Below are 16,774 nucleotides of genomic sequence, written 5' to 3' on the forward strand. Positions count from 1 at the left end.
TTAAACATTTGCTTATCTTTATCTGTGGTCCTAATGTGTTTTTATGTTGACTTTTTTAGTGGTTCCGTGGTATCCCAATATGTACCTTGTGTGCTGTGATAGCAGTGACTCTCCCTGTGCTTCTCCCATGCAATTTTAATTCCAACGATGTCCCATTGACTTCTCTCCCCATCCTGTTTCGACCTCCCCCCAACAATTGCACACACTTGTCTGACAGGCCTACCTGGGACTTCTAGAACTGTCAGCGGCCCGGGAGAAATACGAGGAGTTCTGTGTCCCAATGGTCATGGTGCCTGCCACTGTCTCCAACAATGTACCGGGTTCCGATTTCAGCATTGGTGCAGACACTGCTCTGAACACAATCACCGATGTAAGTCTGTGTGTGCCCAGCAAAGCAGACAGCAGCTGTGCTAACCCTGAGGACGGCTGGGCTGCCCTTTTATTTACCAGCATACTAGAAAGGGTCCTTTGGTGGTTGAGACCCAAATCCCATGAAGAAGGTTTTCTATTTGTTTTTTTTAAGACAAATATATTTTTAATATCCTTGAGGCTTGGAAAATCTTTGCTCTAGAGCCCCAATTTTTTTTTTTTTTTTTTTTACCACCTCTTTTCCTACATACCTGCTAAGTGTCGCTGGAACAGTGAATATTTGTGGTTCACCTGATAATAGGATCACAGTATTCTGTGATTTGGATGGTCATCTTTTTTTTTTTAGTTAAATTTACTTCAAGCCTGTAGCATCTTGTGGCAAATGCTGGGCCCAAAAGCCAGCCTTAATATCCAAGGCTACAAGCTGAGCTAGTATTTTGTAATTTGGTTCGTTGACTTGAATCTGCTGTTTGCATTCTATATGTTGTGGTTTGGCCACAGTGACATGAGTTTACCCTTTGTATTTTGGGAATGTTAAATTACACCTTAAACACTTTGGATGCTATTTTAGCTTTTTTTTTTTTTTTTGGCTAAAAGTTCATGATGCACATTTTTGTTATCTTCTTTGTAAACACATTGCATAATTCATATAGAAATTCAAAAATTGATATTTAATACATGGTACATTTCATATATATATATATTTTAATTTGGTATCTGAAATTTTTCAGTAATTCTCAAGTTCTAGTGAATAGTTTTCAAGATTTATTTTTTATTAAGCCTTTGATATCAAATTTATTTCTAGTACTGGTAAATAAAATAAATTAAAGCTTTTAAAATAAAATTTAAATGGTAAGTAATGCTAATGCTAGTTTCTTAATTTCCTAAACTTTCTGCAATTTCTTTACTAATGAAACCTGTCCAATGTTTCGTAGTAAACAGTGGTGCCAGAAGCTGTATTTATTTATAATCACTAACCTCTTACTTAGAAATTGCTTTGCTTTCCTGGTGAGTGTTGTTACTGCTTTTCACTGCTATGGAACTAATTCGGGCTTGATTGATTTGCAAATTGTGAATTTAAAGATTACATTCTATCACGTAATGAATTTCATCCTTTATTTTATTGTTCTTTTACCAGCTGTAGCTAGATTTTGAATGTACTTAAACTTGCACTGGCAGTAAAAGCGATTAGAACTTTTTCTTTTTTTTTTTTTTTTCTTGAATGAGATCCCATCACAGGGGTATGGGTGATAATTAAAAGTTATTCATTCACAGTTAATGCAAACTTTTGCAGATACAAAGACTGGTGTGGACTTATCTCCATTTGATATTTTGATATGCCCTTTCAGCCATGAAGAAAAAGACTTGCCCACTTTATAAATTCCGGGCACCTCTGCTATAAGGAATATTTTTCAGATTACAAATACATAAAGCACGTGTATTGTAGAAAATTCAATCACACTTCCCATTTACTTAGAAGGATTTTGTGGTTCATTATATAAATTTTAAAATTCAGTTTTTTATGGCTTTGAGTTTCTCAAAGCTAGGTTAACCAATTATAACATTTGAGAAAGAAAAAGAGCAAGTAGGTATTTTGCCATTCGTGACGGCTTCAGGCACAAAACCTACATGGTAAGTAATATGTGTATGTGTCCTTACTTACCCTATTCTGTTTTGAAGAATTTAAGGAATTAGGTTGTTTTGGTGGTGACAGTTCTAATTTTGTTCTTGGAATGTCAAAAAAAAAAAAAAGCCTTTGGTGACTTAAACCATGTGGGGTGAGATTATTTAAATGAGTTTTGTGATGGCCACTACTGGGCTCATTCACTAACCAGGTGAGGGATGGAAAGCTGGATGAGCCCTTTTGTGTATCTTGACAGTACTGGCACCTAAAATAGGATGTGATGTGTTGAAATCACTGGGTTTCTTCCTGAGGCATATTCCTTAGAGAAATGAATATCGAATTTGAATCCTTTTTGGTAGGGTTGGATTTGGGTCCCGACTAGGTGAGGCTGGCCTCAGGGAATAGCTTTAGCTCCAGGAAATGTGCTGAGAGAAAGGGGATTCTGGGGATTGTAAAAGTGAACCTACAGGGGCTGCTAGAGTGGTTTAGTGGTAGAATTCTCACCTGCCATGCAGGAGGCCCAGGTTTGATTCTTGGCCCATGCACTTCCCAAAAAACAAACAAACAAGCAAACAAAAATTCAGCAAGTGGTGCTGCAATAACAGATACTCACATGGAAAAAGAATGAAATGTGACCCTGCCATACAGCACACCAAAAAGAAAAAAGTGAAGCTCCGTCTCCCAGATTCTCTCAAGATACTGGACCAGGTTGGTCTGTGTTAGTGGGTAAAAGAAGCCTCATCAGGGATTGTAGACAAATGGGTTTTTTTTTTAACACCGTTCCTCCAACTGATTCAAGAGGTTAAAACAGAGGTCTCAAACAGGTTCGAGGTCAAAGGCCACTCCCTAGGATCTTAGATCCAAATGGTAAAATTACCATTCATGGTAAAATTACCTTGCTTGGGCCACACAAGCAGTTAGATTTATAATCCTTGAACGTTTCCCAGTCTATTTTCCAGTACTCACTGGTTCTTTTTGTTCAGATAGGTCAGTGGTTCTCAGCTGGGAGAGATTTTGCCCCAAGGGGATATCTGCAATGTCTGGAAACATTTTTGATTATCACAACAGGTGCTACTGGCATCTTGTGGGTGGAGGCAGGGATGCTGCTACACATCCTGCAGTGCACAACTGCCCCTTGCAACATAGAATTATCTGGCCAAAAATTCCATCAGTGCTTGATTTTTAAGAACCTATATGATAGTTTTATATTATTAAACTATCATGTTCTTTGGATATTTCATCCCTATCCTCGTAAGTTATTCCTTCCTTGCCAGCATTTGTACTTAGCTTACAGATATATCACTCCTAATAGTTTAGGCGGAAGATGCCTTTCTCAGTATATGTATTAAAATGGTTAATTGATCTTCTGTGTTAGAGCACAATTTGACAAAACACCTCAAAACAGAATGGTTAGAACATTCTCACAGTGTGGCTGTAAGGTTTTTCAAGTGGACGAGTTTTTGCTCCTCAAAAATGGCACTTGAGTTTATTCTAGTCAAAACCAGCTAAAATGTACTAAGTTCAATGCTGCTGTTGAATGACTGTAAGACTGTTAATAACTTTAAGTTCACTCAAAAAAAAAAAGTAGAAAACCATAATAATTTTTCTAAAATTTCATCCATTCTCTTTTCTCTATGTGGATCAACTAAAAAATTTCAGGGTTAGCTTAATGATGTTTCAAAGTATCTACACTTGGAGCCCCAAGCAGGAGAACTAAGGATCACTTTCCTGCAGGACCTAGAGATGACTTTTCTTTGTTGTCAGACTTTCACTTTTGTATTTACTTTTTTGAAAAAGGTCTCCCCTACCCCTGAAGTTTCTATTGCTCTTGGAGATTTAAGGGGGGTGGGGGGTGGGGGGAGAGGAAAAAAAGAGGTGTGGTGGAGAATGAAAGTTAGACACTATTTGCAGGAGTACAAACATCACTCAAGATTTCAAAATGGTATTAAAGATATTAGCATTCCCTGGGCTCCAGGCTGACCCCTTCTATTCCACGGGTTCCTGCTAAGCCAGTCTCAGAAGGTTGGCTCCTGTACCCCTTTGATGTCCAATAAGAGCCTCCTCAACAGAGCTGTTCTTGTTTCCATACAAACTGTTCTTGATTTATTCTGGAGCTAGAGTGTTCCACGATAAAATGAGTGAAGATAACTTTTTTATAAAAGCTGTTAGGAAGCCATCTGATCACAGTGCCAATGGATCCAAAACACGTGTCCTGCCAGTGGGCAAACCCAAAATGGCTGTGATTCTGCAGTGAATTGTTGTAGCTGATGGAACTGTACGAATACCTGCTACAACCAAAGCCCGAAAGGCCTGGGATGAGGCTTCATGTGTCCAGCTCTCAGTGGCAGTGGTGAAGATGTCATTGTGGGGGATGATGGTGAAGGTTTTGTTGGGGAAGAACACACTGCATCCCATACACTTAATCCCATAGATGCTTAATACTGAATGATTAACCTCATTTTTCTACTCACCTACATCCAGGTGAACTATACTACAGGTCCACAATCCCTTGTTCAAAATCCTTGGGGCCACATGTGCTTTAGAATTCAAAATGTTTGGGGTTGCAGAAAGAACATAGCATATGTCATATATTGTATAACCTTTCCAGGGAAGCATGGGTCAGCCCAGGGGATCTAAACATTAATATTTCTGCAGCAAAATGGGTGGATATTCACCTTAAGTGGGTTAAATAAAGATTATAAATAGATCAGTTTTGCCAATAGAAAAATCTTGCCCTATATGAAGTCTGGATTTAGGAATTATGGATAAATGGACCTGTATTATACAAGTATTTTGGTTAACACTCTTAGGCAGATGATCAGCTCTTTCCAAGTGCAAGAAACAGCTTATCTCTTTTACATCTGAGCAAAACAATTTCATATTGGCATCCCATTGCAATGAATTGGTTCTTGTTAATTCGTCCCAAGTTTTCTAAGAATTGCAAATGGACATGCAAAGAAAACTTCCCTGGGGAAGGGAAACAGATTCTCATAAAAGAGAGCAAATTGTTAAAGAGATCCCAGAGAGATGCAACTAATGCCAAAAGTTTCCCGAGCCAACGGTCCTGGTAATTGCATGGTCCTGGTCTGGTGTTTGTCTTGTAATGGCAGATGATCCCTCCACAGCATCGGTGAGGTCAATCATTTGATATAGCACTTCTAGACATTTTCTGTGGCACCTCAACTTACCTTTAGAAAGGTACAAGATTGGCATCAAATTAAAATTTTTTTGGTCCAGTTGCCTTGCTCTGCTTATGCTAAGATGTCAAAAATAAAAAAGACCTTATCTATTTCATCCAAGGATTGACCACACCAGTGCCATCTTTGTTTCTTTCGTGTTTGCCTGCTGTCTGCTGCCTGCCTGCTTTGCACTTCACTTTCCCTCTGCTGTTTGCTAACTCTCTTATTCAGACAAGGGTTGCACCAGTGTGACCCCAGTGCATTGTTGAAGCTTTCCCTGCTCCCTGCACCTGAATGTTAATTGGAAATGTCCTTTTGCTGTATTGACTTGCATGAAACAGAGAGCTTGCCAGTGGAAAGTCAAGTCCCTCCCTCTCACATTCCTGGAACCACAGCCCAGACGCCTAGTGACTAATAAAGGAAATGCCAGGTATGCTTTGCTAATGATGCTTGTACTGCTGCCTTAGGCTTTTGAGGGTGCTCAGATGCTAGCTGAGGCAAGAGACAGCCATGAGGAGTTTTGCATCCCTATTTGCGTTCTGCCTGCTACTATTAGCAACAATGTCCCAGGCACAGATATAAGTATTGGTTCTGATACTGGCCTGAATGCAATTTCAGAGGTAAGAGAACAATGTTTCTGCTTGTTTTTTTAACTACTTGGTACCTCTGCCCTAAGAAGAATGCCAATCAGATTGAGCTCTCCAGGTCTTTGCCCCCTCCCCAGTAGAAACTAAAAGAGGAAACCCATTCAATGTTTCTGAATGTAGGAGCCAAATTTATCACTATTTTTTTTCTATTAGCTTGACTTGATATCACACTGTGAGAAACTGAATAATTTTACCTGGCTGCTCTGTTTCAGAAGAGCCTATAAAAGCATGTTGTAGCTTTGATTAATATTTCAATACCACCTAAACAACAGGTCTAAGATGTTTCACACGTGAGCAGATTGAATCATTTCAGATGAGGCCTGATTCTCTTTCTTAAAGTTGAAAGATGGCTATGCGATCTGTTAGAAAAAAAATCATAAAAGTGAGTCAAACAACGTATGCAGAAAGGGGATTTAAATGATAAGTAAGCATAAAAGGTCCAAGAGTGTAGTGCTGATCTGTATACAGGTATTTACCATATCCTCCTTTGTGAAATGAAGGCTCTTAGCTAAAATAATACTGTTTTTAAGAAGGCAGTTTTTTTTTTTTTTTTTTTTTTTTTTTTTTTAAATGAAAGACAGAGAGAAGGAAGGAAGGATAGAAGGAAGGAAGGAAGGAAGAAAGGGAAACATTTTTAAACATTTTCTTGTTTTATTGTATTCTGTTTCTCCGTTTTTGTTACATGGGCTGGGGCCGGGAATCGAACCGAGGTCCTCCGGCATAGCAGGCAAGCACTTTGCCCGCTGAGCCACCGCGGCCCGCCAAGAAGGCAGTTTTTAACACCACCACATTCCATTCAGTGTGATTGAAGTAAACCTCTTGATTCAGTAGGTACTGGCGGTGGTGTTACACACTTATATTCCAGTTGGTGGAATATAAGCTTCTAATTGAGCCCTCCCTACCCCAGTTTTATAAAAACAATGCCAGGCAGTCATAGTCCTGGTTATGCCAACTGGTCTGTATGGGCCCTAAATTGAGTTAGGGATTGTGGTAGTTTCAAAGTTTGTTTTTTGTTTTTTTTTTCCATGAGAAGTTCTCACCCAAGAGAAAAAAGAAAGGAGACTAAGAAAATAGAGCCTTGTTGATGACTCATTGTATTGACTTCTCCCAAACGGAAGAGCTACAAGTCTTTTTGGATTTTTTACATCTGATTTGGCTCCAGAGTTTCCAAAGGAGCCTTGGATTTGGAATGAGGTTTTCCAATGAAAACTCCCAGCTGAACATGGAGTTTCCTTGGTTCAGCTTGGTGTACAACGTCAGGAAACATCAGTCTTATTCCAGGTTGAATTATAAAGCAGGGAAAGAAGAGGAAAGATTTCCACTTAGGCCTCAGTGTCCTACCTCTTTGCATTTTGCATGTTAGCATTTTGACTTCTTAAACTGATAGCTCAATCTTAAGTATGTCCCTCACTTATCTTAACTGAGTTTGCTGTCAGGAGGTAGAACGAGGTCATGTAGAATTGATCTAATACTTCTGGGTAGAGTGATGGCATAACATGGAAGGAACTTCAAAAGATTGGCTTTAGCTCATTCATAATTTAGGTAGGTTCCCTTGGGCTCCTCACTTAACCTTTCTGGAGTTCCATTTCTTTGCATGTAAAATATAGTCAGGGACAGACCAAGAAAATTGACACAAGTTATTTAATATGTTGTGTTCCAAGCATTATACTAGGCCTCTCTGTCCTTTTTAACACCTCCTTAGGTAATCAGTGAACTCTACTTTACTGATGAGAAAATGAGCTTTGCTCAGCTCCCAGCTAACGGTCTGTAGCTTTGCTCCCGTCCCCAATTGTAGCACTGATGCCTGCTTTCCTTGATGGAATACTTCCTACACCTCTGCCCAGCCACTTTCTCAATCTGATCACCCATCTACGTTTTAGTAGAATGTTGGCTACATAGTTACCTTAAAGTAATATCACAGTCACCTGGAAATTAACCCACTACTTTATCAATGGAGCAAGATTATCTGTGTTCTACTGGCTTTTTCTTTTTACCTTAACACCAAGAGTAAGTAGTAAACCCCACTTTCATTTTTGAATTGTATTAAAAGCAAAACAAAACGCCAATGTAACAAAATTTTAGCTGTATTTGAAATGTAACTTGAGGTTTTTCCTCCAAAGTGATTATTCCCAGAGTTTTTTCTCTGAGGTTATCTGTCAGCCACTGGAGGACATGAGTTTTTGACAGAATTCTGTCAAAATGGATGGGAGGGGCGGGCCGCGGTGGCTCAGCGGGCAAGAGTGCTTGCCTGCCGTGCCGGAGGACCCTGGTTCGATTCCCGGCCCCAGCCCATGTAAAAAACAAACAAACAAACAAAATATAATAAAACAAGAAAATGTTTAAAAATGTTTCCCTTTCTTCCTCCCTTCCTTCCTTCTCTGTCTTTCCTTCCTTTCCTCCCTCTCTCTTAAAAAAAAAAAAAAAAAAAAAAAAATGGATGGGAGGATGGCTGGTATTTGCCTGAATAGTGCAATCATTTTTGCAGCAGTCGTTGTGATGTACATGGAGCCACAGCCCTTCTGTGATTCCTTTCTTCTCGCTCTCCCACTAATTTTCCCTTGCCTCTGCTACCCCCAAAGTTAGGGAACCCTCCCCCCTGTTCCACCAGCATGAGACAAGATTGTTTTTGGAGCTGTAGCCTTTTACAACTGCTGCTTGTAGAAATTGAATGAGATATTTTGTACAACTTCATTATTTTTAGAAGAAACACATTCTGATACAATCTAGGTAATGAAGAGTGATCATTTAGGGAAGGTATTTTAAGCGTTAAGCAAAGATTAACATTTCAATCCAGTTTTTATACACAGTAATATACCAAAAAAAAAAAAAAAAAGAAAAGAAAAAAAGTGAGAGAGTGAGAAAAAAGAGTCAGATATGGAAAGACTAAATTTATGGTCTCTGGCTTACTCAGATTTTTTTCTTTTTGAAAATTTTATTATGTAACTGGCTGTATGGATCAGTATTTAGATATGCAAATCAAATAATTACACAGATAACTGTAGGAAGGTAAAATTTCTATGAGAAAAATGCATAAAATATTATGAGAGCACATAACAGGTGGACCTGTTTACTTGTAAAGATGAAGTAAAGTTTTCCTGAGAAAATGACATGTAATTGGGTAAGAGTTAATTAGCCAAAAAGGTACTCATATTACTTTCTTGTTGTTGCTGTCACAAAATACCACAAACTTGGTACCTTAAAACAATACACGCTTATCCTCTGACAGTTTGGGAGGTCAGAAGTCTGAAATGAGTTCCACTGGGTTGAAATCAAGGTGTAGGCAAGGCCACACTCACTCTGGAGGTGGAGGTTCTGGGGGTGGTGGTAGGGGTGGGGGCGAGAAGCTGCTTGCCTTTTTCCACCTTCTAAAGCTGCGTTTTGGCATCCTTTGGCTTGTGGCCAAGCGCAGCATCTTGACAAGGTGGTCGCGTTGCTTTTGTTTCTGTGTCGCATCTCCCTCTGCTTCCTTCCTAAGGACACTTGGGACCGCATTTAGGGCCCACCCAAGTAATCCCAAATAATCTCCCATTTCAAGGTCCTTAACTTAATCACGTCTGCCAAGTCTCTTTAGCCACATAAAGTAACATCCACAGGTTCCAGGGATTAGGACCCGGACATATTGGGAGGCCATTATTCTGCTTACTCCAGAGCCCAAAGAACATTCCAAGCAAAGAAAAGAGTATGGATGAGAGGCCCATGGGGGAATAGGGCTTGGCAAATTCTAGAACTGGACGTTCGCTGGAGTGAGGGAAGCAGGAGTTGTTGCTAGCCTGCAGGCAGAGGACGGATAATGGGGGCAAGGCACTCGGTATAAAGGGTTTGACGTTTACTTAGAGAAGTTACCGAAGGGTTTTGAGCAAGGCAATCACGAGATCCAGCTTGTGTTTTTCATAGAAGACTCTTGGGTAGTGTAGAAAACAGACTGAAGGGGTCCAAGAGATGAGACCCAGCTTGGAGTCTTTGGCAGCAGTCGTGAGAGAGAACATGAATGGCAGTTTGGGCTGCAGAGTGAGCGGGAATATAGTGGGTAGGTTTTTCTCCCTCCCCCACCCCCGCCCCTGCCCGGCTTGGATCTTCCAGGAGAGGTAGATAATGACAAGTTGTTTCATTATGGAACCAGATGTCTGTATGTCTAGATTTCTTTGGCTATCCCAAGAAATGATACGGTACACCCTAAACGTGATGCAACAGTGGTGAATAACTTAAAAATTACCAAAACCCTAAAAACTTGAAGGGTTTTTTCTGAAGAAAATAAACTATTATGATTCCCAGCTGGATAGCCAAAGCTCTCATAAATCTAAGTTCACACTAGCTAATAGTTTCCACATCCTATGAAATCCACTTTAGCAGGTCAGCATCCAGCAAGGAAATGGAGCTACTTGATTTGAGTGATCATCTTTACCCATTGCATTTTTCTGGGTCTGCTCTGCTGGAGGTTTTCATGAACAGTGCGATGACAAAGGTTCAGGAATCACTTCCAATGTGTATAATAGTACACTAGCTGACTAGAACTATGAGGCTGATTTATATTAGTATTGATTCAGAGGCAGCATCTCTTTATCTGTATATATGACATCTGTATATTTCATGCTTATAATGGCATGTTCAGTGTAGAAGTTAGATGTGTGGCTTCTTGGAGGAGGTGGGTCTTTTGGTTAGTACCTGTTAGGAGCTGGGTGAGTTAGGAACTGAGGAGACAGTGCCCAGCATTGACAAAGGTCCTGCAATGGAATAACTAATATCCATTATTTGTGATCAGACGTGTGACCGCATCAAACAGTCGGCCAGCGGAACCAAGCGCCGCGTGTTCATCATTGAGACAATGGGTGGCTACTGCGGGTACCTGGCCAACATGGGGGGACTTGCGGCTGGAGCCGATGCAGCTTATATTTTTGAAGAGCCATTTGATATCAGAGAGCTCCAGGTATGTAAACAAATCAGACCTCTTGAGGGGTATTGGTAAGGGGCAGTATTTGACTTTAGAACTCACTATATAAAGTTAACTGATAGTTATTTTTCTCTGAGAACTGTGAGATAGAAAACACTGTAATGAAAGTGTACCATGGAGCAGCAGATAAATGTAATCATCAGGCAAGTGTACAGAATAAGTTATTATAAGAAGGAACCCGATTTTGGAAAGCATTTCTCATGGAAGTTGTGGTTTCCATTGATTCAATAAAGATACCCAGTAATGTGACTTCACTCTCTGCCATCAGATGTATTGTGTTATCTTGTCTAATCTTTCTCATTGCATTTATCACTACCTGATCTATTCTTATTTGATCTCTCCCACTAAAATATAACCAATAAGAGCAGCTGCTTCCTCTGTCTTTATTCACTGCTGTTTTCCCAGCACATACGATTGTACTGTACCTGCCACACAGTAGGCATTTAATAAAAGTTGATTGTCTGATTGATTAACAAAACACTCTTTTCTAGGTTAATGTAGAACACCTGACAGAGAAAATGAAGACCACCATTCAGAGGGGCCTTGTGCTCAGGTAACAGAAATGTATTTCAATCTTTAACTTAGACCTAGGTTCTTAGAATCCTTTATGAGCTAAAAATCTAACAAGCACCCATTTCTTTGCTACTGATTTTCATTTGCATACTTAAGGAAAAGTAATTACGCATTGAAGTAAAATCATGTATATTTAAGAGTGTTTTTGAAATTTTTCAATTTTTGCTTTGAAGTCCTTTATTTTTTAAGCTAGCTCCCAATCATTTCTTTAATTGAGCCACTAACTTTAAAAGAAAGAAGAAAACATGTGGAGTCATAGAAAGGGGACAGAGGAATAGAGGGCCAAGATGATTTTGTGTCCAAAACACGTGGCCTTTCAGCAGTAGTCTAGTGAGCCAAGCCCTTCCAGGGAGTCAGTGGAAGATTTGCGCAGAAAACATCATTAAAAGCCCTATCCTTTGGTAATAAACTTGACTACTTTCATTTGCTTTAGAAATGAGAACTGCAGTGAAAATTATACCACTGACTTCATTTGCCAACTTTATTCAGAAGAAGGAAAAGGCGTGTTTGATTGCAGGAAGAATGTGCTGGGGCATATGCAACAGGTAGGCATTCACTCTATACTGGCATTCATTCATGTGTAACCCACAGAAAATGAAGCAGTTATTCACATAACCTTTTTCAGACTGTTAAATTTCAGCCATTTTGGAAAAAAATGTGCATTTATAACTAAATTCCATGGTGATTTAAAACAACACCTGAGCTATACTATGAAGCCACTGAAATGTCATCACATATCATTTAGGAATTCTCATATATGTTTTTGTATTTGGGAAATGGGGCATTTTAGGGAAAACTATCAACTTTCCACACATAGTGACACCAGTCTACTGGAAAACTTATTCAAATAAAATACTTCATTAAATTAAATTTTGGCATTTAATAATAATTTAGCTTGGCATATCAGAGAAATAATTCTTATTTGAGCTTTATACTGAGAATGATATGGAAATAATCTTGTGATCTGAGGGTACATTCATGTTATGATTAGTAAGTGTGCCTAAAATCACATACTCAGGGAGAGGGCATCTGGGGATAAAAGGTCACTGGTCTCCTAATTTGCAAGTCTATATCCTTTTCCTGTTACCTCTCAATTCTTTTGTATTTTCTGGAACATTTAACCTGGGCCCATTAATTAATTTCAAACCATCCATGAATCCCCTGAACTGATGAAATGACAGGCAAATGTATATTTTTTCTGAAAACAAGTTAACAGTTTATCAGATTCTTAAAATTATTACCCCAATCCTCTAAAAAATAAGTTTAAGAATTCCTGATATAAGATTCCAGAATAACGAAGGTTGTTCATTGATTCGTCTAGCTGACTAAAATCTATATTTTAACAGGGGAGAAAACACTGTGATACTTTTTCCAAGAAGCTGAGTTTAACACCCGGTGTCATGGATTTTTAGTTTGCTTTGGTCCCAACTTTATAGGAGAAATAGGCAAAAAAAAAAATCATATTTACAAATGTGAATCTTAAAAATATACTGTGGACTGCGTTAAACAAGATAAATTTTAAAACCCATATGGTGACAATTTTTAAATGTCTGTAAAGCATTGTTCATAGCTAATATCTGTTATAATTTTAACCATCAACAGGGTGGAGCACCTTCTCCATTTGATCGAAATTTTGGAACAAAAATTTCTGCAAAAGCTATGCAGTGGATCACTGTGAAACTGAAGGAATCTCGAGGAAAAGGTACAAAGTCAAAGGAATAATTGAACTCAGTGGAGAGATTGAAGCTTGTCACCTTCAAGGAAGGTGAAAATGTCTATATTATATGAAACAGGAATATTTATTCTTTCCTTAAAAAAATACAGCATTGAGCTGCATACAAAGTTATTTACATGTGCTAGTCTCTGAGTTTTGCTATTTATGACTTTCCATGTTATAATTAAGGTATAAATATAATTAATAAGATAAAGTGCTTTATTCCTGCTTATGGGAGGCTTTTAAATTATTTAGTGACATTCTTTGAGTAGCTAGAAAATTTCTATGTACACATGGGGTTCTGTTAGATAGAGCAATGTTATTTTATTTTTCTCTGACTATGTGGAACACTTTATTCAAACTGGCTTTTACTTAAGATAATCAAGATTCATTTCTTGAGTCTACACTTTTTAGAGACAGAAACAGCTTAGAATTGGGAGGTATCTAGTCTGCTTTCCTTCCTTAAGAGCAAAACGTGTCCTCCTTCAATTGTATTTTACTCCCTCCCCACAAGAAGTAACCACAAAATTTTGCGATGAGTATTCCCTTGCTTTCCGTTGGAGTTTTACTACTGATTAAATCTTCAAAGGAATTACTTATTTAGTTCAGTGTGTTTTTGTATTTTATATGAATGGAAGCATATGGTATAGAGTTCTGTCACTTTCTTCTTTCTATAAAGTTAGGCTTTGAGATGCATCCAGATTGATGCATACAGTTGTGGTTCACTACATAATAACCCATTGCTTGATGGCAACCTCAGCCATTTTACAGACACTGACACCTGATTGTTCTCCAGTTTCTTCCTAGTTAAAATAATGCTGAGTGTCCCTATCACCCACACCCAGGAGTGGAATTCCTGAGTCATAGGTTATGCACGGGTTCACCTTGCCTAGTTTTTCAAACTGGCCTTACCAATGACATGCTCACCTGCCTGTAGGGTCTGATGTTTCCTGCTACTCCACATCTCCAACAATTGATACTGTCAGACTTTCAAAGTACTGCCTACTTTGGGGGTGTGAAATAGTCTCATTGTCTCATTTAAAGTGCTAAGATCCCTAGGCAATGAGGTAATGAAATGTTTAACATTCTTATTTCTTCTGTGAATTATGTGTTCAAGTGTTTTGCTTATTTTTCTATTCATGGATTATACTGATCTTTTATTTTATAGGTATTTTAAATATTTAATGCTACAAGTGTACTGCTATTATACACTTCAAAATATGATACTTGCTTAATCACAGCCTAACATGTGGTCAGCTCTTGCAAATGTTCTGTGTATGCATTACATTATCTTTCCATCGTAGCCCTCACTGACTTCATACACGATTTCTTCCTTCAGTAGCTCCCTCCCACCTAAAAACATCACTTACTGTCTCCGTAGAGAACAGATTGATGAGGTTGGGGGTGGGTGGGTAGGGGACAATTTTAAATGTTCTTGTGTCATTTTTAGTTTTTTTTAGTAGAACAATCAATCCAGATAATTAGCTTTCTATGTTACTGTGTGGAAATAGTCTTCACACGTTCTCTTTAATCCAGTGGAAATTTCATTTTATCTTGGTAACATTTAATGGGTAACATGATACTCACAAGTTAAGCTGCTGCTTCTTAATATCTAATTTACATCCTTCCTGTACTTTAAACCAATTTTCTTCCAATATTTAGTGAAATACTTATTTATCACCAACTGTGTATAGACAGTTATAGCTTCTCAGTAAGAATCCCTTCTTCTGTGAGGTGGCATTATTACTGATCCGTGGCATATAAAAAGTACCTATAAAGAGCTAGTGTATGAAAGGAAGGCTGCATCACAACCCAGGCGCTTAAATATCTTTGCCTTTCTTTTTCCCTTAATCCTGAAAGGACCCAAAGGTGCCCAAGAGTTAACAACTCTAAAAGAAAGCAGAGTTAAAGTGAGAAAGCCTTGGGAAATATATTCAGCAGATACTATCTCTGTGCCAGTGGTTGTCACCTACTGACTGATGTTTTTTGAAATGTAATCTGCACCCTCATCAGACTTACCAAGAATGCGTGTTAAAAACAGAAATTCCTTGGCTTCCACCCCAGAGTGGTTATTAGGAATCTGAATTCTTAATCACCCCAAATGACTTTGCTCCCTAAGGTTAACAAACCTGCCCTTCCCTTTCCTTCTTTCATATGCCGTTTTGTGTGTCATTCAATGTGATGAATTATTAGTTCTTATCAATATTTTTAAATTCTTTTAGGAAAAAGATTTGTAACTGATGATTCAGTTTGTCTTCTGGGAATTAGGAAAAGAAACCTTCTTTTTCAAAGTTTGGCAGAGCTAAAGAAAGAAACAGATTTTGAGTAAGTAAATAAAACATTTTAAGTCTAAATCTTAATGCTGATAGAATAAATAATAGACATGAAGGATAGAGGGACCCTGCTATAATAATTATTTTAAGTAACTCATTCAAGTATTTTAAATAGTGCATTGGCTTTTTAGAAGCTAATTTTAAAAATACTAGACTTCTAGAAACAGTGCAGAATTTTAGAAGTGATTTCTTTTGACCTAGAAAATTGCTTTTTCATAAAGAATTTATTTAGCTGACTCCACAAACACCATCTTTTTGACAGAGACTAGATTATTTATTGCTAGCCATGGAAGTACAGGCAGTCAGGAGTCATCTCAGAGTGATAAGTATAGAATTACTGCTGTTTTTTTTCTTCCTTTGTAGGCACAGAATTCCCAAAGAACAGTGGTGGTTGAAACTGCGACCTTTAATGAAAATTTTGGCTAAGTACAAAGCAAGCTATGATGTTTCTGATTCTGGTCAGCTCGAGCATGTGCATCACCACCAGGCTCATGAGGAATCAGAAGCTGCAGAGTTTTAAACACCCATATATTTATCACAATTCCAGAGCTATACTGTATGTCTAGCAATGCTTTAAGACTTAACATTTATTGTCCTTTTTTTTTTGTAACATTTAAGTTATTTAAGAGCATTATTGACCAAGTATTGTTGATATTAATAACCAGTTAGAGATCACCAGTATAATTCACCTGATCACCAGTATAATTCAGATTCCCAGTATGATCCTAAGAAATAAGTCATCACATTTACTGCACCCACTTCAGTGGGAGGTGTCTGTTGTGTCTGTTGTGTTGTATTTTAAATTGTGTATATCAAGCAAAATTAAACATTTGGCTAAAACTTCAACAATAGTACTTGGTTTCTTTTATTATTTTAATTAAGGTTTTTTTTTTATGGTTGGGCAATTGATTTGCATGATGTATTTATATTAACAAAAGGTTTTTAATGACTGGTATATATTTTAAACTTGTTTATGTCTTATGCTTAATATTACATATTGCGTATTATACCATAATGCAAGCATTAAAAAATCATTAACATATTTGAATTCTGGAAATCCAAAACAGGTCATATTCCATACATTTGGATTAGTAGTCTTTTTCCATACTTCTTGTTAGTCATCTTTTACTTTGTATATAATTAAAAAATAATAAAATCTGAATTATAATATATACTTTAAAAATTAGGAAGTACTAAAATTCCCCATCCTTCTTCACCCCAAGTTCCACTTCCCAAAGGCAAATGCTTTAAAATATGTTAGCTGTTGCAATATTCTAGTATATTCTGCCATTTTACTAAAGACCACGCCTATATTGCCATTTATTGATTTTTGAACATTTTCTGTTGTCTCTCTGTTGGACTAATGAGAGTTTAGCTTTCTTACACC

At 37.9% G+C, this 16,774-nt stretch overlaps 1 protein-coding gene across 3 annotated transcripts in view; it reads left to right on the forward strand.

The window, feature by feature from the left end:
* PFKP (phosphofructokinase, platelet) overlaps window positions 1-16,236 on the forward strand; it is a 56,747-nt gene extending 40,511 nt beyond the window's left edge. Inside the window, exons 16-23 of one of the 3 annotated variants that reach the window (XM_077151888.1) lie at window positions 218-370; window positions 5,640-5,792; window positions 10,579-10,743; window positions 11,259-11,320; window positions 11,774-11,885; window positions 12,943-13,042; window positions 15,277-15,379; window positions 15,751-16,236. In XM_077151888.1, the coding sequence (XP_077008003.1) occupies window positions 218-370; window positions 5,640-5,792; window positions 10,579-10,743; window positions 11,259-11,320; window positions 11,774-11,885; window positions 12,943-13,042; window positions 15,277-15,379; window positions 15,751-15,907 (1,005 nt within the window). In that variant the 3' untranslated portion in view covers window positions 15,908-16,236. The remainder of the gene's footprint in view (window positions 1-217; window positions 371-5,639; window positions 5,793-10,578; window positions 10,744-11,258; window positions 11,321-11,773; window positions 11,886-12,942; window positions 13,043-15,276; window positions 15,380-15,750) is intronic. The other 2 variants (XM_077151887.1, XM_077151886.1) reach the window with 2 other exon arrangements.
* Window positions 16,237-16,774: the final 538 nt, after the last annotated feature.

The sequence above is a fragment of the Tamandua tetradactyla genome, chromosome 1 (genome assembly GCF_023851605.1).
Source record: "Tamandua tetradactyla isolate mTamTet1 chromosome 1, mTamTet1.pri, whole genome shotgun sequence".
NCBI lineage: Eukaryota > Metazoa > Chordata > Mammalia > Pilosa > Myrmecophagidae > Tamandua > Tamandua tetradactyla.